Consider the following 26,993-nt stretch of genomic DNA (forward strand, 5'->3'; position numbering starts at 1 on the left):
CTAGCCGTCGGTGTGTGTGTGTGTTGTTGTTGAAGCAATGATGGCGGCAGCGGGATGCGGATCAGCAACCGCGGCTGCCGTAGGAGGCCAAGGTGGAACCGTTCCGGCCAGAGGTCGTTTCCCCGGTCGGCCTTGGTCGTCACGCAGTCGTTTGCGCTCAGAGAAACGGTGGCAACTCGGACGATCAGGCTCAGACGCTGATGATGTGACTAACGGAGGGCCAAGGCCCGCAAACCTGGTCCTGTCGTTAAACGAAGACCAGTCTCACTTGCGCTTACTTGGACTAGAGGCGAGCCACCATACCCTTGACCAGGCTGGATACAGCTCTAGTGGGAGTGAAGAGGTGAGGTCCCAAACCGACCCAGGAGTTAGTACCTTTATTTTCATCTTCTCATATTTTGTGTGATTGTTGAATGTGCGAGTATGAGTGCTGTCCGCGGCAATGTGACTGGTTAGCAGCGCACCATGGAGAAATGTCAACATCCTTTCGCTAGGCTAACGTTAGCTTCAAGCTCAGTAAGCTAACATTACATGCTAACGAATGTTAGCGTAGTGCAGCTTTCCGTGACATTTAATGATTAGCCGGAACACAAAATACCGCTTCAGCAAAGCAGCAGGGAAGATACAGTAGTTCACGTAACTGCTCTAATTTAGGTTTAATATTGGAGTATAATATATATATATTTTAAAGCCAGTGGTTGAGTACGCCAGTTTGTAAACAGGAGTAATTTCATCTAACGTTATGGCCCGCTCGTTCTCGGGCCACGGCGTTAGCAGTTAGCTAATAGCTAGCTAACAGTAGCGAACACAAAGAACGGGAGGGCTAGCTGTGCACAGCGGCTAACGGGAGTTGCTTTTACTAGTTTAAATAAGCAAACACACAATTCTTCTCTTCATTGCTTAATGTAACGTTAACTGTGATGCGAACAATCCGATAACTAAGTTTTACTTTTAGGCTAGCTTTTCTGTATACAGCAGTGAGTAACGTTAGCGTTAAACGCTTCCGAGAGGAGGAGATGGCAAACTGCTAGCTAATGTTACCAAACGCGACAGGTTTAAATGGTGGTGCGTAAGTGTGCCATAGCCATTTGCACCGTTGTTGGAACTGAAAGCTCCCCACTATTATACATGAAACTTTGATCCTTAATGTGTAATCCTGATCTGTAAGAGTGGAGCTGTTAGTAGGCTTTCAGGTTACAGCTGCAGCCATGGGGGAGATGTAACGTTACAGTACTTTGGAGGGAATCGTAATTGTAGGGAACCTCTCCTTGCAGTTTTTTTTGTAGGTGTTCTGCTAACTGCTCAAGTGTGGGTCCTGCAAAGCTTGTAGAATTCTGATCTTACATGAAGTTGTAAATATTCTGGATTACATGTAGCTGAACCATGAGAAATTCAGGAGGAGTTCCCCCAAACAGTCAAACACATTATTGGTTGTTTCAAATATATTTTTAATGATTTGACATCCACTTAGTCCACTATGCTAAGACATACATTGTTACGTTTGGTGTATTTATACAATCATTATGTTGGACATTAATCCATTCTTCAAAATGAATTTTTCCTCTATCTACAGTAATGTGGATACAATTAGTGCCATGCTCTAGATTTCAGAATGAATGCTGTTCACTCAAATATTTTAGTCCTTGTTCTTGCTGATGGTTTGGGAGCCTCCAGCAGAGTGGTGTTACTTTTCTTCAAGTGTTAATTTTTTATTTTATTTTTTACTTTTCAAGGGAGATGACTTCAGAGGGTTTGAAGCTGAGAGAAAAGGCTCCAAAGGACCTCTGTGGTCGCGACAAAACCCTTACAAAGGTAAAAATATGAAGAAAATACAAGTATATTACTGCACCAAATGACAACAAGTCGTATCAGCAAATTATATTTGTTATAATTGATGAACAACACACAAGTTTAGAGTAAGCATGCAACACAATATCTAAGCGAGGTTCTTGCTAATGCCAGTTTAGCATTCACTGCAGGAGCCATGGATTTTGTCATATTTAAGATCTTTTTTTGTTGTGTAGGTGATGCTGTCAACACAAAGTCTAAACGACGAAGTGAGAAGCTCCCGCTTAAAACACCAGCAGTGGAGGCAGATATCACCCCACCTGATCCTGTGAAGGATGTAAATTCTTTGGAGAAAACACGCGGCTTATCTCCAGAAGCAGAGCCCGCAAAGGACGGCAGGAAAGGTTCGAAAGGAAAAAACACTATGGATCGACAGTCCACTAAAAGCGGAGCCGCATCAGCAGCACCAAGGATTACTATAAAGTTGGTGGCCAAAAAGAAAATGAAAACCGTAAAGGAGCCTCATAAAAAATCTGCGAAGAAGTTGAAGATAAAGGGGATCCAGGATCAGCCTAAAGCCAAGGACATTCAGGGCGGCCAGATTTCAAGTGTTCACGTCAAATTAAAAACTGAACCGCAAGAGGATGAACACGGCACTGAAGATAAGGGAGGGGGGACTGTGCCCGCAAGAAGGCGTGGGAGATCAGCTTCAAAGAAAACAGAGCCTGACTGCCAGACTAGCGCCAAAGTTGTGGTTGATGACCAAAAATCAAAAGAGAGAAAATCACCTGATCAGTTTGACACTGTGAAGGAGAGCGGCACGGTGCAGCCGAAAACAAATGCAAAGAAATTAAAGCATAAGGACATTGTGACTGAGCAAAGTTCTGAGGTTAATCAACAAGTCATTCGTAGGAGCAATAGAGTCACTAACCCACTCACTAAAAAAGTCTCAGACAGTGTCGCTGAACCAGAAAGTCTGAGTAACAGTGATGCCGTTCTGGTGGAGTCTAAGCCAGACGTTTCTCAAACAACGGAGACCAAACCATCAGTGAGAAGTGACAGGCGAAGGCAAAGCAAGAGGCTGAATAAGGATGCTGCATGGCCAGAAAACCACGGTACATCATCCACAGAGGCTGATCCCTTATCGGAAAAGTCCAGCGACAGTTTGCTTTTGAAAAACGAGGAAATGCGGGTCCCAAGCTTTAAGTTGATGAAGATCAGAAACCCCAAATTTGATGCACAGGCTAGTGGGAAGAACTCAACTCGAAAGAAAAGGCCGAGAAAAAAATTTGTCTGGTCTTTTACATTAGTGAAAAAAGAAAGTCAGACGCAGGGTGCTGAAAACACTGTCAAAGTAACAGAGAAGACTGTGAGTGAAGTGGATCAGTCCACGTGTTGTGACACCGGTGTCAACAAGAGTTTGAAGGCGGTGGATAAAAAGTCTAAACTGGATACCTCAGCCCCACAAGAGAGTAAAAGCTTGGACAGTGACGAAAAGGGTTCCCAAAACAAGGCCGACGTGTCATTAGAGGAAAAGTCCAATTTACAGGTGGAAGTTAACGCGGAACACGCCAATGAAACGCTTCCACAAGAAATGACTAAAACGGATTGCGGGAAAGTTCCACCTCTTCAGATCAAAAAGGTCTCCTCACCTGGGAAATGTAAAAGCTCAAAGCCATCCTTTTTGATTCAGCAAGTTAGCCCTGTGTCTGAAAATATGGAGGAGGTTGTGAAAGATCTGAGTGAAGTGAATGAGGACAAATCCTCGTGTCTGGATGCTCTAGTCTCACCAACTAGGAGACTAAGGCGGAGGACACCGAGCGTTGATTCACCTCAAACGAAGTCTGTCGGTCATAAGCCAGTGACCACACAGAAACGGAGACTCCGAATGAGTTCACCGGATAAAGATATGCCGCAGGAGCCCGTCGAAGACTCTTCTCAGGCTTCAACTGAAGATTCCAGCTCACACGGTCTTCCTAAAAATGCCCTTCAGGATTTGGCTGTGGACCTCTCACAGGCGACCAATGCAAACTCCACTGAAGTTCCTGATGAGGGTTCCTCAAAAATGGCCGACGATCCCTCACAGGTGCCAATTGAAGTTTCTCCGCAGAAGGTGGAGAATGAAGTAGAACCACAGATCGAAGAGGCCAAACCATTGCCTGTGCCTTCCAAACCTAGAAGATGTAGAAATAATAAAGTAAGGAAAAAGAGATCTGTTCAAAGCAAGAAGGCTGTTGTCTCACCTGAACCTGCTGTCAGCCCCCCAGAGGTGGCTACTGTTGAAGCTACTATCACAGAGTCTGTTGTCATAACGGAAGTAAGTCCGCCAGAAACAAAAGATTGTACCCAGCTTGAGGTGAAACAGGACACCGTGTCAGTGGAAGAAAATCCGATATTGATATCGGTAAAAGAGGAAACCGACATTCAGTTAATAGATAGTCAACATTCTTTGGTGGCAGAAAGTCCAGTAAGTAATCGAAAACCGCGGTGCCTGAAAACGAGTTATCTCAAAAAAGGCAAAAAGAAGCATAAAATTTTGATTCGTCAGCAACACAGGCACAGGAGCAGAGACGGGAAGTTCGCTCCACTTAAATTTTCTGAAAGTCTGAAAATGGTTGAGGGGGATAGTGACATTTCCACCCCCGTGGAAGATCCACCACCAGCCCCACGCTCTATGCTGGTTGGAGTTCACAAAAAACACAAAAAAAGACCGTCAGGCCTTCATTTTATGGGGTCCAAAAGGCCAAAACCACCATCCAGAATAATTTCTCAGCTGATGGAAATGGGGCTTAATGACAGCTTGAAGCAGGAAGAAACGGACACGTTAGTCGATGAGAGACGAGCAGATGTTGTTGATGCCCAACCGGGTAAATCAAAGTTTGTGAAAAACATCAAGCACTTCATTATGCCCGTTGTGAGTGCCAGATCCTCACGAGTGATAAAGACGCCGCAACGGTTCATGGATGACGCTGGAATGTCGGTGTTGCCTCGAAGAAACTCTCCAAAGAAGGGTTTACAGCTGGGCCTGCCAATGCGCCCAGGAAAGAGGCGAGAGGATGAAACGGGCAGAGCTTTATCCCCCATCCTGCCGATCAACGACGAGGATATACTGAGTGAAGCTCAGCTGGACGTTGATCTGTTTTCATCTCAGGACCTAGATGACAACATCGATATAGCTGACGGCCTATTTTCTGACACAATAAGTGGCAAAATTGAGAAGAAGAAGTCTCTTCTAAAGAACTCTTCTTTCAAGTGGCATGTGCCAGAAGAGCCGAGCGAGGAAGTATACAAACTGGACAAAACGTCAGAGGACAAATGTGAGGATCTGTACTTATCTGCACCACTTGAAAAGCCCGCAGAAGTATCTACTGAAGTGCTGGACGCCCCGAGAAAGAAAAGTTTCCAGAAGTTTAATAAACAAGCGGCTCAGCTCAAGATTTATCAAAGGCTCAAGAAGGCACACACGGGACTTCTCAAAAGCAGAAACACAACCGAGACGGACAGCGCGAGTAAAGTTCTTCAGCCTCCTGTTGATTTAGCCGAGGGACTCGACGATGAGGCCATGAGCATCAGCCTCAGGCAGCGCAACACGAACGCAGGGAAGGACAAATCCAAGCTCAAGATAGAAGACATGGATTCTCCTGGAGTGGTGCGAAAACTCTCTGTGTGTGTTCGGACTATGAACTCCAAGTCCCTCTTACTTCAGCTTGGTGACAAAGAGGGTTTAGCGGGGAGAGACAGCGCCCAGCTTCACTCAGGTAAGCACCGTGATTTAAAAAGCATCAGATTATTTCATGCAACATGTGATTTGTTACTCGTAACGGACCACACATTGCCATTTCATTACTTTATTTGTACAGGAGAGCTGCAATCAGAACAGCACTCGGGCGATTATCTCGGATCCGTGGAGAAGGGAGCTTCACAAAGAGCGCGCCTCACTGGTGCAAATAAGAGAATGTTCAATCTCCTCAGGAAAGCCAAGGTCCAGCTCATGAAGATTGACCAGCAGAAACAGCTGAAGTCCTCTGGGGTACGGTCATGATCGCCGCACAGTACACGATCTCTGTCATTGTAGACATAACTTCATTATTAGATAAAGTCTACGTAACAGGACCTGTAATAGATGAGGAAAACCTCCACAAGGTTTTGAATGATTCTGTTCTTTTTTGTGTTTTTTTTTTTAAAGCTTTCTGAAGTATTTATTGATGCCTTATTTTCTCCTGTGTGTTAACCCTGCAGCTGTTATCCGGCCCGACTGGTGCCAGATCTCGAGATGTGAACTCAAAGAGACAAAGGAGGAAGCAGAGGGTTCAGCTTGGTGCTGATGTTCCAGTCAAGACAGAGCCCGCTCAAGGACAGGTAAGTGTAAGAAATCAATAGACCCGAGGCAGAAACCGCTCCAACTGCAATTCTTGTTTCTGTCTCTAGTTTTACAGTTTTATTGTTCATTAACCGTACGCTATAGTTGCAAACATGCCCTGTTCAGTATACTTTACGCAAATCTATGAGTAATTATTCACATCTATGAGCAATTGACATCAATTGCATTTGAAAACAATTGATGTCAATTCCAGCCTCTTAACATCAGTGCCTCTATCTCTTATCTAATTTTTATATTTAAATTTTTTGCAGCCGCAGCTCGTCTCCCCGCTGTGCCAGGAGTTCCGTAGAGCCGGAGGTCCACGTATCAAGCACGTGTGTCGAGCTGCATCCGTGGTGTTGGGGCAGCCTCGAGCCTTGGTACCAGATGACATTCCCAGACTCAGTGCCTTGCCTCTGCATGAAAGATCTGGCATTTCCCCTTCAGCCATCCCTAAAGGTAGGTGTAAACCGACAGACCTTTCCTGATTGACTTTCATAAGACATGCTCATTAACTTCTCATGACTTGAATGTGATGACGTGATAGCGGCGGCAGCAGGAGATGTAGTGATGGTACTAGTTTCAAATTCTTCGTCCTGGCAAAGGATGGAGTATTAAAGAAACTTAGCAGACGGATACATTGAAATTGAATATTTAATGATCAATGCATCGCTTTAGGTTTCGTTGTCCCATCATGTTTACGTTTCTAAATCAGCATGTTTATCCATTTATCTGTAGAATGCAAACGAAAGAACCACGCAATAAATGTAGCTCTATTTAACAGATTCATTATTTAATAGTTTTATTTATAGTTGGCTTATTGCTTCAACGTTCTTCCTATAAATCCTACTATTCTATGGATTTGATGTATGTTTGGCAGTTGTGATTCTGCTTGATTGTGTAAAATCCTTTAGGAGCATTTTTGAAAGATAAAATCGAATTTACTGTGCGTGAGTCGAAACCCACAAATGAATGCCACCAAATTATCTGCCACCGCATCCTGAAGTGTGAAGTACTTAACTTAACTGACTAATAGATGAATGTCTATTGTTTTTGCAGATATTGGTTCTCCCTCTGAATCAGACAGTCCCGAGCTGTCCGATCCGAAGTTCATCAAGGCCAAGAAGCCGTCGAATTTTGCGAAACGGAAAGGCCTCGGGCCGTTTGGGTATCGCTCTCGGAGGTGTGGCGTGTGCAAAGGCTGCAACCACGAGGACGACTGTGGCGAGTGCATGAACTGCCTCGACAAACCCAAGTTTGGTGGTCCCAATACCAAACGGCAGTGTTGTGTGTAAGTTGACCCTGTATTTAATTCTTAGCTGTACTCTCATCACAGTGTTTGATAAAATAATTGAAAATATATATTTTTTTCTTACCACAAGGTATAAGAGATGTGATCAGATTGAAGAGAGAAAAGCACGCCGACTAAGTGGAAGAACCGCACCGAAAGGTAGTTTTTCACTTGAGCATGCACGCTTCATGTTCACTTCCAAAACATTTAGCGTGTCAGCAACAAGCCGCCTCTTTCTTTCTTTCTTTTTTTTAAGGTGCCTCTAAGCGACGGCGGTCCTCTCTCAGCGGGGGCCATTCGAGCAATGATGAGGGGAACGAGGGCGGTGCGGATTCACCGTCTGGTCTCCAGGCTGACGGCCACAGTCCGTCAGTGAGGAAGCAGCCGAAGCGTGTCGTGAAACCCCGCGTCTACTTTGACCTGGTGGACTACGACTCCGACCTCGACGACAAAGCGGTCTCAAGCTCTGCCTCACCAGCCAGGAGAAGGGGCGCAGGGTCCCGTTTCAGTCAAGGTGAATCAACACTCAGTTAAAATGAACACTCAGTAACTAGACGACATGATGTTTCTGACTTCTGATGTGCCTCTTAATAATACATTTTGTTTTTCCTGCCTTCTAAAGACTTTGTGTCACTGGATGGATTCCTTGGAGACATTTCAGATGAAGAAGTCCGGCATCGAAAGTCCAGCTCGCACCGTGTACCACCGCCTCGACGTAAACCTGAGAAGGTGGGTAACTCTGAGCTTGGCTCATGCCCTGGTTGGACGACACCGTTTGAATTTGTGGCAGTTTTGTGTTTGATTTGCTCTCCGGTTGCAGCGGTATACCGGTTCACAGCAATCCATGGTAGGAAAATGGACAGTTATCACACCATGTACATTTGCTTACCTTAAAAATTAAAATCCGCAGCGTGAAAATAACTTTTTGGATATTCCAATAATGACCGGGATGGTTGTCCTCGAGAACTGACATCCAGTTTGCAGGAGTATATGAAAAGATGGTGACAGTACCACTCATGAGAATGACAACAAGCTTCTTCAACCTCTCTATGGCCGCACCAATGCTCGGGCCTCGAAGAAACAAGTCACAACATGCACAACATCACAGGGATTATGTCATCGGTCAACACTACACCTGGCATCTTATTTGTTGGGGTTATTGCACAGGTTTTGAGGGAAAGCACATTAGGATACTTAGTGAAAAGCAAGTACATGTTTGCTTTAAGTGTGTCCATTCCTGCCCACATTCATGTTCTAATATTCTCTCAGGGTCTCTCGTCTCAGGGTTCTTTGGAGCAGACTCCCCCCAGTGTCCTGGCTGCACTTGCCCATGGTTTTGAGCAGAGAGACACCGAGTCTTCTAAACCTACTCATAAAATCAGGGTTGACTTCAAGGTAAGTGACTTTTTTTTACCATACATAACGTATTGAAACATAAAAAACACTTCTGAAATGATGAATGAATGTTCAGTTGTTACAACACATCATGTGTAACTCACACCTGACCTTAAAATGTAAACCCACTCCTCACATAGTCACCACACAGGAACAACTTACAGTAAATTAGTCAGGAGACGTATTATTCTGCTGGTAGCCACTGTAAGCCGTCTTTTCCCAGTTGTTAATTGAGTTGTGTGCATGATGTCTTTGTTTTCAGGAGGACTGTACTTTGGACAACGTCTGGAACATGGGTGGTTTAAGTATATTGACCTCTGCACCGCCCATGCCACCATGTGTGTGCTTCCTTTGTGCCAGTAAAGGGCAACATGAGGTAACTGCTTCATGCATTTGCTCTGTTTTTATAGAAGTAGTTGATCCGTTTCTTTGCTCTTCTGTAATTTGTGTTAAGCTGGCGACTGACAAGATTTTGTGAATTTCTTATCGCAGATGCTCTATTGCCAAGTATGCTGTGAGCCCTTCCACCAGTTTTGCCTTGATCCAGCGGACCGCCCCTCTGAAGAGAACAAGGAGAACTGGTGCTGTCGGCGCTGCAAGTTCTGCCACGTGTGCGGCAGGAAAAACAAGCCCTCAAAGGTACTGCCTAATAATTTAGCGTGTTTCGCTATATGTTACTTCTCGGTGTTAATGTCGTTCAGTCAGGAAGCATTACATTTTCCTCTCTCCCTCAGCCGTTGTTGGAGTGTGAACGATGCCAGAACTGCTATCATACTTCCTGTCTGGGACCAAACTACCCAAAACAAAACAAGAAGAGGAAAGCTTGGGTAGGTTTCATTATTCTTAGAAAACACAAAGTCGTGTATGTTTAATACAAGCATGCTGATGTTGGACTTCATTGATTGCTGGGCCTAATAAGCTGGTGTCTCTACAGGTTTGTATGACATGCATCAGGTGTAAGAGCTGTGGCGTCACACCGGGGAAGAGTTGGGACACCGACTGGAACCACGACAAAGGACTCTGTCCAGACTGTTCAAAACTCAATGAACTGGGTGAGGAGAGAGTTAATGAATGATCTGTCCTCCAACATCATCTACCACCATTACTGATCTATGTTGAGGCTAATCTCTTCTGAATGTCTCTTTGTCTCATAAGGTAACTACTGTCCAATCTGCTTCAAGTGCTATGAGGACAATGACTACGACAGTCAGATGATGCAGTGTGGCACCTGTAACCACTGGGTACACGCCAAGTGTGAGGATCTAACAGGTGATTTTTATTCTTTATATTTTTGAGGATGAAAGTACCCGAAGAGACGGCGTCAAGGCTGTGCTCATTAGCACGGGTGAAGCATAACAAAACAAAGGACACCAGGAAAAACAGCTCAAGAAGGGGGATATATAATACTTGTATTACTTGTCATTATCTATTATTTGCTGAGAGTTCATACAATGCCCTGCTTCCCGCACATGCAGTCGGTGCACATGATCTAGTGAAGAAATGCCGTAGGTATTTGAACGTGTATTTGGTTGGAAATGCATTTTGCTAAACCTCCACTGCTTCATTCCTGTCTCCTGTAAAATCCTTTAAGATGAGCTGTACGAGATCCTGTCCAGCTTGCCAGAGAGTGTCGTGTATTCATGTCGGCCATGCAGTGTGACCCAGCCCAGTGCTTGGAGAGAGCTGCTCTACATTGAGCTCAGGTCCGGGGTGGAAAAGGTGCTGGCCTGCTTGCTCTCCTCCACCCTTACCCAGCACCTTGTTGCCTGCTCACAGGTAGGAGACTAGGCTTTCTTTTTTTATGAATCAAACGTTACATGACAGTCGGTACTGAAACCTGTGGAATACAGTGTGTCAAATATGCTTTGGTTTCTCCTGCAGTGTGAGAAGTTGGTTGATCCTGACAGCGGAATAGAAGGACAGCCGGCGTGTGATCTCCGAGCTGTTGGCAAGAAGTTTGACAAAGGCCTTTATACTACTTTGGTGAGTACACGACCTCTTACTCTGTTTCTACACTTGAGTACTTTAATGAAGTGGAAAAAAAATGGTCTTAATTGTATTGGGCTTTATGGATATTACATTCTAAATTTCAGTAAGAATTGAGAGATACTTTTAAGACCAAAAATGCCAATATGCTTGGAAATATGACAGAAGTGCAGCTTAGTGGATACTAAAATATGTTTGTTTTTTTATAGAAAATGTTCCATGAAGATGTGGTTCAGGTTGTGCGAAAGAGGCTTGAGCAAGAGGAGAATCTTCCAGAAGAGCAGAGACCTACCGCCCTGGCACGCTCTTACTACTTAAAGGTGCGGTATGACCAAAAAAAGAATTGTTTGTCAACATATTGGTTATTTTGGGATACGAGTGCGAGAGACTGCAACGGGAAGCTTTGTAATAGCTTTAAAAATGCAGCTACGTTAGCATTTATGAATAACTGATATGATTTTTGTCTTTAGCTCCTCGAGGAAGTGTTTAATTGGTTCAACAGCCAAGACCCAAAGGTGTGGAACTCTTGTACCAAAGACTTACCCATGTGAGTATTGGTTTACTGAAAATAATTATAATGATAATAATAGGTTTCAAAAGAGTACTTTTTGGATATAGTCCCTTCATCATGATATGAAGTGCTTATACACATATATAAAATTCACAAGCATGGCTGATGAAAATAAATATTCTTTGTTAAATAGGGGGATGCTGTCCCAAGCTGTTCATCCTCCCACAACGGAGCATGTTTACGCCCAGTGGCAGGAGAGGGAGGAGCTCTCATCTCGTGCTCCGCTGGGGCTCCTGCAGGACGACAATGGACAAAGCTTAATTGTAAAGGAGGAAGAAGCAGTTTCTCCGTTGTCTGGGGAACCAATAAGCCAGAACTACTTCAAAACCAGCAGGGCTGTCAGGCTCAAATTCAAAGGTAATGCTGTCGATCGTGGAGGGCTGGAAATAGAATTGGCTTCTCATTTATTTATTTTTATTTTGTGCGGTGTTTGGCCTCCTATGTCTTAACTTTTGTACATTTTTATAGGGAAAAGGGGCCGACTTTCAAAAACTGATTTAGACACGGGCTGGTCTAAGGATGATGAGAGACAGTGCTCTTTGTGCCAAAAATATGGAGACCTCAAACCTAATGTAAGTAATGCATCGAACATGAAAATGAAAAGTACATAGTACGTTGTTAATACCCAACTTGGCGAGTAAACTGTACACACAGCATTGTTTTGCTTACTCAAGTGTGGTGTTTTTTTTTTTTTGTTCAATAGGACGCAGGCCGGTTGCTGTACTTGGGCCAGAATGAGTGGGCACATGTCAACTGCTGTCTGTGGTCAGCTGAGGTGTTTGAAGAGGACAATGGCTCTCTGCTGCATGTACACAGTGCTGCCACAAGGGGCCGCTTGATGGTTGGTTGTTCATTTACCTCATAAATGAATTTACCTGCTGGGTCAATAATGTGCATTTCTACACAATATTACTAGGAATCTGAGTTTGATGACTTGTAAACTCGTAAATAGATATTGATAATTAAGACTTCTTACTTACATCTTTCCTCTTAGCGATGTGAGCGCTGCAACCAGACGGGTGCCACAGTGGGCTGTTGTCTGACATCTTGTCAAAGCAACTATCACTTCATGTGCGCCCGCTCCCGCCACTGTGTGTTCCAGGAGGATAAAAAGGTCTATTGCTACAAACACCGACATCTCATCATTGACAAGGTAGGTTCTTCTCTTCCAGCTCTTCCAGCAGCATTCTGACTGTATCAGTCTAAAGGTTCTGAGTTTGATTCCGGGTTGCATTATCACTTGTTTTCCTTTTGTTTCGTAGATGATAACTGGTCAGGAATTTGAAGTTAACCGCAGGGTGTATGTGGATTTTGAGGGGATCAGCCCCCGCAGAAAATTCTTGACTGGACTGGAACCAGAATTAATCAACGTGATTATTGGTAAGCGCCTGTCTTTTCACTTTGTGACATTTGTTATGACTTATCTTTAACTAATCGGTATTCACATTGTCACTATGCAGGTTCATTACAGATAGACCAACTCGGTGTGCTGACAGAACTTTCGGCTAGCAAAGGAAAACTCTTTCCTGTGGGTTTTCAGTAAGTTGCATTTTATTCTTTTTAAATTTGTATTATATAATTAAATCTTATTTCACATAGAATAAAAAAAGCACTTTTAAAATGTTGTTCTTCCTTCTTAAGGTGTTCTCGTTGGTACTGGAGTACAGTTAATCCATTGCGGCAGTGCAAATATACATGTAAAGTGCGGGAGGTTCGGCCGGTTGTCCTTGAGAAGCCTGTTGAGGAGATGCCCGACCGAGGAGACAATAACACAATTGCTCACAGTCCCTGTCCACTGTCTGGTGCGTATTTTACGACTGAAAAACTGCAGTTCTTTAGACAAATAGTACTAGATAGTTTCATAAACCATTTTTTCAATTCATCTTCAGAATCTGAAGCTCAGGAGAATGATATAACAGAATCTCAACCCCCAACGGAGGAAACCTTTATCCCAGGACCTACCCCCAAGTCAGATCACGGTGCAAGGCCAAAGATTCCCAGGAGGCCAGCTGGAGGAATGTCCCGACCCCTGCCATCCCCAGGTAAAGTATACATTTATTTATAAGTACACTAACAACAAATATGTTGATCGAATCACTAAACACGTCTCAATTCTGATTTCTTCTCAGGAGTAAAGCAGTTGAAACCCCACCACATATTAACCATAAGTGATCTGGAGGATACGCAAAGGGTTCTTCGCCACAGCCCACACTTCCAGACAACAGGCCTCCACGGTCACATGCCCCCCCCTCCTCTGGGTCCTCTGACTGGACCAATTACTCTCCGTGCTGGAAAGTCTTCCCTTCCCACTTCCCCACTGCTCCCACTTGGTGCTCCAGACAACCTGATCAATTCTCCATCATCCCGCTCAGTCGGAGGTAGAAGTACCTCCTCAGTCCGATGCCCTGGGAATACGATGACCCATTGTACCTCATCTTTCTTTCCTCAGCCACCCTGGCAGGACAGTGCAGCAGGCTTTCCCTCACCAAGTCTGTCCTTCTCTCCAACCATACCACACCTTCCCAGAAATCGCTTGTCATTTGATCTGAACCAGTCGGACTCAGTCGAGGTGCCACACAACTTCTTAGCTTCACCGGAACCTGAAGATGTCTCTCCAGCAAACGGTACATCACCACAGGGAGATTTAGACCAACAGAAGGATGAAGGAGAATTTCCCTTCAGTTCATTCCACAAGGATTCCAACGCGAGTCTGGCCCAAGAGATGAGGACAGAACTGGAGATTGAGGAGACACTCCTGAATGAAGGCGTGGCAATGAACTGTGGGGGACAAATCGTGGTGGACGGTGATGATCGGGAGGAATTTTGGGAAAGAACCCAAGAGGTTCACAAGAGGAAGACTCTAGTTGCCAACCTGCCGCGGTCAGCAGCTTCAGCCAGGGATGACTTAAGCAACACCTCTTCTGATGATGATATGGAGCACTATTTTGACTTCTCGCGGACAATAGTCAGCTGTCCCGGATCAAAAGATCATTCCAAATCTCCCTCCTCCCCTTCCTCCCGTCCTATGGCTCAGCTCGATGGTGTAGACGACGGTACAGAGAGTGATGCAAGCATAGCGACCAACGACGATGCTCAGAAAGTTGAGGGTTGTAGTCAAGCTCAGATACAAGCCAAAACCCTCAAAAATAAAAATGCCGCTGAATCGAACACTCCAAACAGCACACAGGGTGTTCAGAGTCTCTTCCCCAAAGCATCGTCCAATGATAAGCACACGGATTCTTCTTCAGTCACCATCGCAGTTGCCAGCAAAAGTCCTACAGGCGGTTCACGTCAAGATCCACCTCAATCCCACGATGCCAGCTATTCAAACGAGGACAACATGGGATTTGTTTCTCCACAAATTTCCAAAAACTCAGAGGTTTTATTCCAGAGTCCAAATCTGCTTCCTTTGCTGGAAGGCTCACCGCTTGAGATCCAACAATCTGAAGCTCGTAAACCCCTGAGCTCAGAGTATGACAGCAGCCACTCTACTGTGTTGATGAACCACTCAACAGCTAATACTGTGGAACCATCATTAGCAGATTCTGCTGATAACAGTCATGGCACCCTGCTGGGCCTTCTTCAGCCCTCCCCTGTCATTTCTACAGACGTACAGAACCCCTCTCAAGGCCTCGTAGACTCTCTGCAGATGTATTCCTGTTTACCAGGTTTCAGTAAACCTCCTCTAACAAGTATTACACTTCAGCCAGTAACATCCTCACAAGAGTTAACCTTCCCATCCATGGGCCCCTTGTCTGCTAAACTAACCACCGTCAGTCCTGTTGTAGACGTGACACAAACGATGGCGAACCTTACCCCTCAAAACGATCCAGTGCTATCAGCTTTGTCAGGCACAGGAACATGTGGGACCGTCTCTCTGCCCATCTACTCCACACAGCCATTGTGCTCCGCAGCTGTCACCATTGTTTCTTCTTCTGCGGCAATATCGTCTCTTTCTGTGCTTTCAACACAATGTTCAACAGCTCCAACGTCGGTCCAAACCACCTCGGCCCCTGTCATCCTAAATGGTTACAGCTCTTCATCTGTTCAGAAGGAAGCTCCATCGGGCCACACGATCTCCATCAACTTCTCCACAACCAGGCCGGCTTTAGAACCTCAGCAGCCAGTGGTTCCCCAGGCTTTACCTGGACACGCTATTCTTACTGTGAAGGAGGTGGGAGGTCCCAATGTAGATCCTACACCACACGTCCTGCTGGTGAACCGCCTCGGGCAGATCTTCGTGAAGAACCCCGAAAGCAACACTTTTCAGCTTCCCACTCCCAGCTCCTCCTCCTACAACTGTGTCACTCAGATCGCCAGCCTTTTGCAAAGCAACGCACTGTCGGCCACGCTAGCAGCAGCTGGTAATATGACCGCTCCACCCCCCGGGGCCAGCGTTGCAACAGCAGTTCCTCCGCCCCCGGTTCAGAATCCAACCACAATCACACAGCTGCTTACTCACAATAGCAACGGTACAGTGGCGTCGGTTGATGTTAAGAAGCCAAGGAAGAGTGCCAAAACGCCAAAACATGAAACCGCTCCAGAGTTGAAAAAAACAAAGAAGAAGAAGGATTCTAGTGCGTCCAGGAAATCCAAGTCATCCAAGGTGTCGGAGCCTCAGCCTGCGCCGCCATCTGAGAATCCTCCCATGACTCCTGCTGAAAGCGCCCAAGCCATTATCAATCAAGCAATGGCGAGTAACTACACCCCCAAGTGGAGTGGGCTTCGAACACTGAGCCCTTCCTCTCTGGTTTTACCACCGGGCCTACTCATTGAACCGGAGCCTCCATTGTGTCCTCGCTCTCCCTCAGTAACGCCAACACCAGCTCCGGCACCCCGACCTCGCACCCATGTCCGCATGAAGAGAGTGTCTTCGCTTTCAGACCGTATCGTCACAAAGAAGTCTAAAGTGGACTTCTTAAAACCAGAACCCCCCAGTGAGGACGAGGAGCAGCGCAGACCAACCTTTCCGAGCATCTCCAGCAGAGCTTCAGGAGTCCGCATCAAAACCCCGACAGTGAAGGGAGTACTGAACCTGGACCAGTTGAAGGAGGAGCATATAAGTGATATTGAAAGCTCAGGGTAAGATTTTTCTCGCCTTTTTAAAAAGGGCTGCAACTAACCAGCAAATGTTTCGCTTTTTGCACCCGATAACAGTAAATTACGCCGGAAGACTGTATTCCATTGAGTGCATTTGATTACTGTTTTGTGTGTAACCATTTGTACTTTCATTTGTCTCAGATCAGAGCCGTGGGATTATGCGTCTCAGGGCGAACAAGGCAAACAGCATGCGTGGGAACCAGTGGGACACAGCACCCTGACTGACTGGAAGAAATACTCTGGTATTTATGCGTTTTAACTGCTCCATTTAATGAGTTCTGGGAGTTCCAAAATAATTCCTTAGTTCAACAACGTCTGCCACTTATAGTGTGACACTAACTAATACATGGCACTTTGTTAAAATAGTGTGAAAGACTGACTGTATAAATGTGTCATTTTTAGGCGCTGCTTCTACCTCAGATGATGAACCACCGCTGTCTGGCGAGGATGAGGAGTTTCCAACTAACAGAGACCAGCCGCACTTAACATTTGAGATAACCAGCGACGACGGTTTCAGGGCAGAGGCAGACAGTATCGAGGGTAAGGCTGATGTTGCATCAGCAATATTTCCCTCAAAGGCCTTTAAATTATCAAGCATGTTCTCAAAATCGTAAAACAAGTTTCTCTGTGTGATATTTCTGTCGCCATTTTTGCTCATTGTGTTCACTTCATGACGCCTACTTCTAAACTCTCTTTGCAGTGGCGTGGAAAGCAGTGATCGATGGGGTGCAGGAGGCACGAGCTATTGCAAGGTTGAGACCTCTGACCTTTCAGAGGATCACTGGCGCCCACATGCTGGGTCTGGTCCATGATGCAGTGGTGTTCTTGCTGGAGCAACTGCAAGGAGCCCACCGCTGTCAACGCCACGCCTTCCGCTTCTTCAAACAGTTCACGCAGGAGGACGACCTCCCCGTCAACCCCACCGGTTGTGCTCGCTCCGAGCTGTATCTGAGGTATGTCTACCAATTACAGGTCACATCGGTTACAGATCAGTGCTGCGCTTGTGTCTTTATTGGACCTATTGGCAAGTCCTTTTCAATAAATGTAGGTGGTATAGCATTACAAAGGATCAAAAATAAAGTCTCATGTCTTAAAGTATTTGACTTGTTGTGTTTGAGTCCATACTCACCTCCACCTGGTATTGTTTTCTCTTGTCTCTCAACAGGAAGTCCACATTTGACATGTTTAACTTCCTGGCTTCTCAGCATAGACAGCTTCCTGACATTGGGCCTTATGACGATGAGGAAGATGAGGTTCTTTTGAAGTCCACGAGGTCAGGCTTCATTCATTTAGTTGTATATTTTTCCTCTGGTAAAATGTACTAACAACCTTGCTGTTTCATAACAAAAGGAAAAAAAGAGGCTTCTCTCCAAAGTTTTGCTCAGTTTCCATTTTACTTTTGCCTTATTTCTTCTGCAATTTACAATTCAAACTTGAATGGTATCCCTTTAGATGTGGTCCCGTGTTTCCTACATGTTAAGGCCATTCAGACAATTTCGTAAAACAGAAAATGTCTGGAAGTTTTTGTTGAGTTGTGGTCTGCTCTTCCTCAGACGGGCTACTAGTTTGGAGTTGCCCATGGCCATGCGCTTCAGACATCTGGAAAGGACATCCAAGGAGGCCGTAGGCGTGTACAGGTCAGCACAGAACTACACTTTCAAAATAATCCGAATTGAATGCAATGCAAAAAGCACTTTTTTCATTTTTAAAACAAACTCCTTGTGAAGGTTGAACCCAAAGTGACTCCAACAAGATGTTGGAGTCATCATCATTTATAATGTTTAGGGTCAAATTCAAATAAAATTTGGGTACAAACCGTCAGTAAATCATACAATAATGCATCCCTGTCAACATACATGTAATATGCATGAATTTCACATTTTTAAAACCGAAGAACAAGAATGTTGACAGAAACGCATAAAAGAAATGTATAAAAGAAACGCACTAAAAATCATAACAGGAGAAAATAACTGGTCTGATGAAATGTTCAGAGAATGTCTAGATCAGCATCAAATAGCACATGACAATAGTCATGCTGATAAGGACCATAGTTTTCGGAGACTACCCAAATCCTTTCTGGGAATATTAAGGATTTTAACTGAGACAAACTAATGGCCAATGAGTGAAGGCCATTTCAATATGTAATGGAGCGTTAGTGCCATCTACAGGGGAAGCAGGATCACTCTGCATAGGAGCACTAAATTGAAAGGCAGCTGGAGTGTATTCAAGATCTAGGGCAGTTCATGTCAAATGTGCAACTCCTCCCAAGAATTTCTGACTAAAGTTCTGGGGGGTTTCCAAATGTGTTGTGTATGTGTGGAAGACTGGGTAACATTAGTGGGCGAAATGGTGAAAAAATAAAAACGGATGATCTGTGAGAAGCCTCTGGCCTCTGTCAACAACAGTTGCTGCACAGCTGTCCGATCTGGAGCGGTTTTATGGGAGCGAGTACAAGAGGAAGGGAGAACAAACAATATACTAAAACAAAACTTTAGACTCAGCCATGTCTGCTGTTCTGTTTGGCTTTACTTACATCCAGTGGTCCTTTAAGCTCAAGTCATTACGCCAACATGGTCCTGTTCAAAATGTTGACGTTGAGCAGACAATATTTGCTATAACCGTCATCACAGTTTAGCATGCCAATCCGGTGATAAACCTAGTATTGGACGAATTAAATTATAACTATTTTTTACTGTATTTATCTAATATCCATGTTAGCAGACTGCATGACTCAGCTGACACATCCTCACTGTTGGCGTAGCAGCAAACGAACTTCTTACATCTGTGGGTGTGTTGCAGGTCTGCTATCCACGGCCGTGGTCTTTTCTGCAAGAGGAACATTGAAGCAGGGGAGATGGTGATTGAATATGCCGGCATCGTCATTCGCTCGGTGCTCACTGACAAAAGGGAGAAGTACTACGACGGCAAGGTTGGTCGCGTTTCTATGTCTTCGATCGGTTTCATTCGAATGTAGGCAACAATAATTGAGGGTTAAAGGTTAGAGCGTGCATCGATAGGATTTACATGTTTTTGCCTTCGCAGGGTATCGGCTGTTACATGTTCCGCATTGACGACTTCGATGTGGTGGATGCGACCATGCACGGCAACGCGGCGAGGTTCATCAACCACTCCTGTGAACCTAACTGCTACTCTCGGGTGATCAACGTGGAAGGCCGGAAGCACATCGTCATCTTTGCTCTCCGGAAGATCTACAGAGGGGAGGAGCTCACCTACGACTACAAGTTCCCCATCGAAGACGCCAGCAGCAAACTCAACTGCAACTGTGGGGCCCGGCGATGTCGGCGGTTCCTCAACTGAGACGTCCCTCGTATGAAAACGGGAGGATCCTGTTTTACTAGTAAGCCTTAAATTAAGGTGGATTGGGGAGGCGGCACAGAAGGGGAATTAGCCACTAAGAGACCAGTCTGAAATATTTTTGCTGGTCAGAAGTGATATTTGGACGTTTTTTTATGGATATTGGAAGAAGAAAAAGTGGAGAACCTGCAGAGGAAGTTTCTCCTTCGTCTGTGAAAGAGTTCCGATGTACAGCTGACACGGCAGCATCACAACAGCAGTAAACATGGTTTTAGTGTTCAGGACAACAGAACATTTAAACAGGATGTTAAAGATGTATGGGGTTCCTGGGTCGGTATGGATGACACCAATAGAGTTTCTTTAATACACACGTCAAGCCTTATCTGTTTGAGTCATTGCTGAAAACCTATTGCTAGGTTTTGAGAGATTCCCTATATGTTTTATTCATTTCTGGGGGGGGGGGGGGGGGGGGTTATGTCTGTCTCTATTACACTTGTAATCATGTTTGCTCCATCCTCCAGTGGTGAAGTCCGTTCTTGAGCCATACATTTACTCAAACCTTTTATTTGTGTGTTTTATCTCACATTTAACACTTTTCACGTTGTTAATATTTTTTTGTTTTAGACTTCTTCTTTTTTTTTTTTTTTTTTTTTTTCGGGAATAACAAAACAACCATGGTGCTAAGCTTTGAAAGGTCTTTAACTTCTTCAGTTGGACAAAAATGTCCCTCAAATCAGGAATTGTTTAGCTGTGTATTCACCCTGCTGAGACCATTACTCTTACATGTATGCACTTAAGCAGCACTCTTATCGGAACGTAAAGTGTCTGCTGAGTTTCACACTTTAAATCATCGGTGTGATATCCGTCACCTGCTCGCATCCTGTCGATTTCAAAATAGATAGCAGTCGGTAACATAGTGTCATATTTATAAAGACAGGAACGTGTCTTTAAGGCGTGTTTTTCTCTCGATGTACAGTGTATGTAGCAAACACTACCCAAGCCAAAAGTGAAGAGTTGTGGTGAATATCACTTTTTTTTTTAAAATATATATTTTACTACTGTCATGCCAGATGCTCATTACCTATTGCAATAAGACGTTGCTGCCCTACAAGTTGCACATAGAACAACCATCAAAACGTACAAATAATTTTCATCCTTGTGGAACCTGCTACAGTGTATCTGTTAATCAGGGAGAGCACTGGTATAAAGCATCGCCACTGAGTGGATGTTCAGCTCTGGCACCAAGCTTGTTGAGAACATGGCGCGCAGACTCTCTAGTCTGAGACGGAGCTGAGGAAATGCACTCTCGGTACCTTTTTGAAATAATGTTCAATTGTTGTTCTTAGTCGATGTTCAGTGCCGTCATTGATGAGACTAATCTAATTCACACACTGTTCAAATTGGTAGTTCTATTTATTCGTGTTTTGATTTATATTTTTAATGGTGGTTGTGCTTTGTAAAAAAAAAAAAAACTTTAAAAAAAACGGTGACGGTCCAGTTTATAAGGAGATCTCCCCCATTTGTATCTTTTTGTTCCGTTTACAGCTGATGTCCTTTGTTTCACTAAGTTACTTGAATTTTCTTTCGGGGCGGTCGTGTCGTGCTTTTCAGCCTTTGTGACAGAAGTTGATCTAAAGCAGGTATTTTTAAAGAATCCTTTTAATTTGTTTTTGTTTTGTAACGATAGATTACCGACGGTCTTAGAATCAGCCACAGGAGTAAAGTGAGCACTGTTTGCCTCCCCAAGGCCATGATCATCTCCCCCCCACCCTCTTCTCTTCTTCCTCCTCACCCTTCTTGGAGCAAATTTCCATCATGTTTTTGTGTTGATCTTAACCACCTTTCTTTCTTGCATGTCCAATCACTGGGATGGAGCCCAGATTTACTTGTGTCAATCACCTAGCTGACAACAAGAGCAGAGTCACTCCCAACTCCTTGCAAGGATTCTACCTCAGCTGTTTACGCAGATGTTTGGGAATACTGATGCAAAAAGAGAGGATGATAATTTTAGAGTAGCTTGGTTTTAATGTCCTGCAGAGCTGGTGAGTGAGTGAGTGCAAGTGCGTCTGTTTGTGTCATATATGTGTGTGTGTGTGTGTGTGTTTGCAATGAAGGATGAAAGCACTAGTCAAAACCTGAAGTTATCATGACCATCTCTCCCAGAATCTGTTAAGAAAGCTGTATGTTATATATACACACATATATATATAAAAATATATATATAGATATATAGAAGGGTTATTTTAAAGTAAGTGTAAAAGACATACAAATGAGAAAATATGTGATCTTTAAATTTACGTCTTTGTTACCATGTACAAATAAGCCCTGGGTTTGTAAATATTTGTATACATATTTCTAATCCTGTTTAATTTTTCTATGCACTTTTTTTATTTATAATGTTATTTGCTTAATAAAGATGTTAAGATGTTTGAGCAAATTCCATTTTTTATTATAAAAGCTGAAAGTAGAAAAAGGAATCACTGGCGACAAAAGCTTTTCCTGGAATGTAACAGAGTATTCGGCTGCTGCCTGAAAGCTAATGTGGCTATTGACTCATGCATCACATCACATCATCACATGACTGGTTTCATTTTGATTCTTATGAACAAAAAAAACAATTGTCACGCTAATAATTATACTTCATTATGTGCATAAATGTAATAAGATGATTTTAAAGTGGTTCAATGCAGGCAAATGAGAACATTCTATCAGCTCAATATGTGCACTCATGCAGGTACTTGAAGGTACAAATAAGCATTGTGCTGGCAGCCAGTCGTAACTGTTGCCCATAGAGGCAATGCAGAGTAACTGCTGGTTTAATCCTTTTTTGTGTTCATTTAGTATTGCACATTTCCAAACTAAGAAAAGAAGTCTAAATTAAAGCAGCACAGGCTGAGACGTCCTGACTTTTATTCTCTGGTAAGTGTCAAGCCCCAAGAACATTTGATCCCAAGCTTCCCATAATGCAACTTGACAATATCTTTCTGTCTGATACATGTCCATGGCTGTGTCTGAAATCACTCCCTGTTTACTATACGGTTCATTATATTTACCCCTTAAAAGAACATTTCTCCTCTGCATTGAACTACTCTCCCTGTACATTTCCTTTGTATTAATACTGATCGGTTCTGGAAGCCTCCTTTTCATCATTTCTTTATAAATCTGACAGAAATGATCAGAGAAAGGCCAACATCTGCATCTAAACCTGAAGTGAAAGGTGGAATGCGTGTTACACTTGCATCACATTCAGTCCCAGTTTGGCGAGAACAGCGATGGCGTCGTTGCGCTCCATATGTTTGAGCAGCCTAGCCAGCTGCCCTACTGTCCAGTCGGGTTGCCTGCTGGTGACCCCCTCCAACACTGCTTTCAGAGGGCTCTTACTCTCCTTCATAGAGTAGGTGTAAGTAATCCAGGTGGCGGGGAAGGAGCAATGAGACGCCAGATGTTTGGTGTTCTTTACTCCTTGGTTTTCTGGATCCAACAAAATCACCAGCTCCTCCAAGACGTCCAGGTTGTCGAGCACCGTCTGTAAAGGTGCTGACAGGATGTCTGGATCTACAGAGGAAAGTTCTACGGTGTCAAATGTATTCTTTTGCCAATTCATTGCACTGGGTTTAGTTAAAGTTGTGTTATTAGAGCTCAGTGTGACGATTGGTCCAATAATAACGTAGACTGGCTGCTGTTCAGTCTGGGCCATTCTCAGTGTTCCTGCTGTTCCAGCAGATCATGATGCATGATTTATAAAACTCCACCTAACATGACTGATACCTTTGTCACAGACTGACTCAAACATACTGTTTACACAGTACATTTAGCAAGAGCAGTATCATTCCCACTTACTCAGAATGTGCTCCAGATCATTGTTGCCAGGTGGAGCAGACAGCGGAGAGAACCCTGCGTTCATGTACGAAGATCTTCTGCGATAGCTCAGCGCCGTGTGCTGACCTGTGGTAAACCCAAGCATGAGAGACACACATGATCAATGCCAGAACCAGCCCGGTATAATTACATTCCAGGAAATAATAAAACATCTAAAGAAAGTGGTCACTTTTTGTGAAGTTTCCCAGTCTGAGTCATGTCCACAGAGGCTTCTTTTCCACTTTTATGCTCATTTTTCTGTGTGTGTAAAACCTTAACTTTAAATATAAGCAAACCTCTTCTCCGCTTCATGTAGATCAGACAAGCACATATCACAACAAGCATGATGGAAATGAGGACGGCAAATGGTATTGCCCCTGCAAAAAAATAAAAAGTCCAGGTAAAATTTAGACTATGAAGAAATGTGTTATTGTTCCATAACATAGTGTTTATTTAACTCACATAGTGGGCCTACATGATGACCAAATGGAACTGGTCGTATAGTCGCTGCACGTGGTTTAAAGCTGGATCCTTGGTTTGTCTGAATCTGAAATGTATTATTTATTTTTTAAAGTGCTTAGAATTATGTTTATATTATTTAAAAATAAATGATTTTATACTGTTATAAACCTGTCGATAACTTAACAAATTCTAACTAAATGAAGTCACGGAAATTGTACACGTCAGCAGATCAGTATCATCCGCACACAAGTAATTGGTGTACATTGCGTAGCCAGTGAAAGATAACTGATAATAGGTAAGTGCGTTACCGTTGTGCTGAATACACTTGAATCATAATGCGATGTTGTTGCTTCCTGCGGAGAGAGACAAACAGTGATCATGTACGCCAGTTCAAGTTTATAAATAATAAATAAATCAATTCTTACGACCAGCCTACTCACTGGGACAGGAACTCCGGTCGCCCCGCTTCTGTAGAAATTCAGAGAATATCGAAACTGAACACACTTTAACTTTGCACAGCAAAGTCTTTACTTGCTAAAAACAGCAATAAAACGTCATTCTAGTCTGTTCCACAGTGGTAAGGTGACGTGTCATGATTTGGCCAGTGTGATATTTCCCACACAACCTTGCCGTAGACTAGACTATGGATTGCAAAATAAATATTTACTTTATTTGGCCTTGTTTTCCTGACATATCGACGGCTGCAGTTCAACATTTTTCCAGGATAATGAACATGCCTTCTTACCCTGCGTCTTGGCACTTGGTGTTAGAAGTTGTGCTGCACGGCGTCGAGATGTTAGACCCGGGCGGACATGTCGCACAAGGTTGACAATGAGCGCCGCTGCCATCATTAAAAGTATCGGCTTGGCACTTGATGAAGGAGAGCTCGTGTCGCCCTCCGTGGTCATCACGGCCACAGTTAATGGTGACTCCGTACCCTGTTTTGTTAACAGCAACAATGTAACAGAATACAGTACAATAAAATAGGATGGAATAGAAAACAATAATAATGACTTGCCTGGCTTTCGAGGACACGACACACATTTTGAATTCTGTATATCCCAGAAGGTTGTCGTATTCGAGCATTTGCGAGAGTGTGTCATTGTTGCTGTACTGCGCGCAAGAGTAAACAGCTTTAACCTAAAATCTCGAGAAGATGGCGCCTCCTACTTTCCACTCTTTACGTCCTCACAGCCCATCTGCACAGAGTTTGAGCTGTTTGAACAACTAAAATAATCTTGACAGACCTTTATCATGTTTTATATTATATATGTTTAATCATTGTATGTGTTGTCTCGCGGGCTCTAAATGATGAATGGTGTGATCATCATTATCTCAATCACATTATCTCAGTCACTGCATGATATTTACTGTCTGGGCTTGCTTGTTTGCGTCACCTGTTTTACTAGTGAAGTCCAATTCATTCATCATGACGAGAAGGCTACTTCTCAGTCTGCATAAACAGTCTGGTTCTCAAGAGATCTTTCTTTATTTGGGAAATAACCCTGATTATGTCATTTCAGCTTGGGCGTGGAGACTCTAAATTCATGATGGAAAGCATGTATCTACGTCTGGCCTCATTCTGCTTCTTTTATATATATATATATATATATATATGGCAAGTCTACAGTATATATATAGATAGACTTTATAATAAACTTTGGTGAAGAGGTGTGGTTGTTGAGTCCTTTAAAATGTGAGTTTCCTCGCTCTTAAGTCTGCAGTACCTTGTGCTGGAGTTGATGAACATTTGTGTTAGTTCTTGTCAGTTATAGAGAGTCAGATATTTGCTCCCTCTGTATTTAATTCAGTGTATGGTGATAATACATGGAACACATTTTCTGTTCAGATAAAACCAGCATCCATTGGATCCAGCCTCACCTGCCCTATACCACCTGTCCAAGTCTACAATAAATCAAAATTGAAGTGGACTCTTCCGGTGTGTCATAGGCCCTTTTTACAGCAGCCATTTGACATGTTGTTGCAGGGGATGTGTAGTTAAAAACATCAATTATGGCCCTGTTCCAGTTATTGTGCACTGCTGGATCACTGGCTGTGACACACTAAATAGAATGGGACCATTATTCTTATATCAATTACGCTTGTGTTTCCCTTGCTATGACATGTGAAAAGGGCCTATTGTGTCTGACTGCACATCCATAGAGTTAATCACGGTGGTAACTAGCATATATCTGATCGGTTAAAGATTCTGAACGTGAGGCTGGACATTAGGCCGATTGCTTTGTTGAAAGTTTAGATGTTTTTTTTGCGGATATTCTCAGTTAAAGTACATAGAAATCAGGCCTCTCTTATGACAACTGCAATAAATGGTACGTTTATGTATTTTAAGATTTACAAGGTCAGTTGAAATACTAGCCTCAATGACTATTTTTTCTCGCTTCCCTTGAGTCACCTCATACTGTCAGCATCCGGTGTACGTAAATATAGTTTAAATGTTACCAAATATTGTTAGTGTGGGCAAACGCAGAGGAGTTTGTCACCCAGGGACGCAAGCCAGGCAAAAAATGTAACCTTTTCTTAGAGACATCAGATGACATCAACAAACGTGACCAACCACAATGTCTCACCAAAGGGAACTAGAAATAAAAAAATGCACTCAATCTACATCTATATACTCGCAATGACAAACCAGTCTTATTCTATATCAACATATTCATAAAGACCATCGATTGCATTGTCTCTGTAATGGTATAATGGTCTGTTTTGGCACCCAAATGGTGAAATTAAAATCCCAAATTCAGAATTTGGTGAGAGGAGCAGGGGAAATGAATGGTCTTTGTCTCCAACATATAAAGGATGTGTTGTAATTAACTTAACTAAAACAACAATAGCATATGGAGCTGTGA

At 43.6% G+C, this 26,993-nt stretch overlaps 2 protein-coding genes across 7 annotated transcripts in view; one reads left to right on the top strand and one right to left on the bottom strand.

Annotated features, from left to right (window-relative positions):
* On the top strand, positions 1-22,235 carry kmt2bb (lysine (K)-specific methyltransferase 2Bb). 4 transcript variants are annotated; one of them, XM_076109537.1, is made up of 36 exons: positions 1-367; positions 1,734-1,812; positions 2,025-5,546; positions 5,649-5,818; positions 6,028-6,147; positions 6,421-6,607; positions 7,208-7,439; positions 7,531-7,598; positions 7,696-7,953; positions 8,062-8,168; positions 8,709-8,834; positions 9,097-9,210; positions 9,327-9,473; positions 9,569-9,661; positions 9,769-9,886; positions 9,990-10,103; positions 10,426-10,610; positions 10,716-10,817; positions 11,030-11,140; positions 11,291-11,367; positions 11,525-11,748; positions 11,860-11,963; positions 12,095-12,232; positions 12,386-12,544; positions 12,654-12,771; positions 12,852-12,930; positions 13,033-13,193; positions 13,281-13,433; positions 13,521-16,473; positions 16,633-16,733; positions 16,894-17,031; positions 17,192-17,444; positions 17,657-17,764; positions 18,045-18,128; positions 19,291-19,420; positions 19,534-22,235. In XM_076109537.1, the coding sequence occupies exons 1-36, from the start codon at positions 38-40 to the stop codon at positions 19,807-19,809; spliced, it is 11,439 nt and encodes a 3,812-aa protein (XP_075965652.1). In that variant the 5' UTR covers positions 1-37; the 3' UTR covers positions 19,810-22,235. The 4 variants fall into 4 exon arrangements, with proteins under 4 accessions (XP_075965652.1, XP_075965653.1, XP_075965654.1 ...); XM_076109538.1 differs by having other exon boundaries at positions 8,724-8,834; XM_076109539.1 differs by having other exon boundaries at positions 1-343.
* igflr1 (IGF-like family receptor 1) overlaps positions 20,433-26,993 on the bottom strand; it is a 10,770-nt gene continuing 4,209 nt past the window's right edge. The window contains exons 1-8 of one of the 3 annotated variants that reach the window (XM_076109585.1): positions 25,145-25,682; positions 24,872-25,064; positions 24,567-24,594; positions 24,435-24,479; positions 24,127-24,211; positions 23,961-24,041; positions 23,647-23,751; positions 20,433-23,361 (exon numbers count right to left, since the gene is read on the bottom strand). In XM_076109585.1, coding sequence (XP_075965700.1) covers positions 23,036-23,361; positions 23,647-23,751; positions 23,961-24,041; positions 24,127-24,211; positions 24,435-24,479; positions 24,567-24,594; positions 24,872-25,064; positions 25,145-25,229 — 948 coding nt within the window. In that variant the 5' untranslated portion in view covers positions 25,230-25,682 and the 3' untranslated portion in view covers positions 20,433-23,035. Of the gene's footprint in view, positions 23,362-23,646; positions 23,752-23,960; positions 24,042-24,126; positions 24,212-24,434; positions 24,480-24,566; positions 24,595-24,871; positions 25,687-26,993 lie in introns of those variants that run through there. The other 2 variants (XM_076109586.1, XM_076109584.1) reach the window with 2 other exon arrangements.

Source organism: Anarhichas minor, unplaced genomic scaffold, assembly GCF_050575085.1.
Source record: "Anarhichas minor isolate MPS153535 unplaced genomic scaffold, ASM5057508v1 ptg000041l, whole genome shotgun sequence".
Lineage (NCBI taxonomy): Eukaryota > Metazoa > Chordata > Actinopteri > Perciformes > Anarhichadidae > Anarhichas > Anarhichas minor.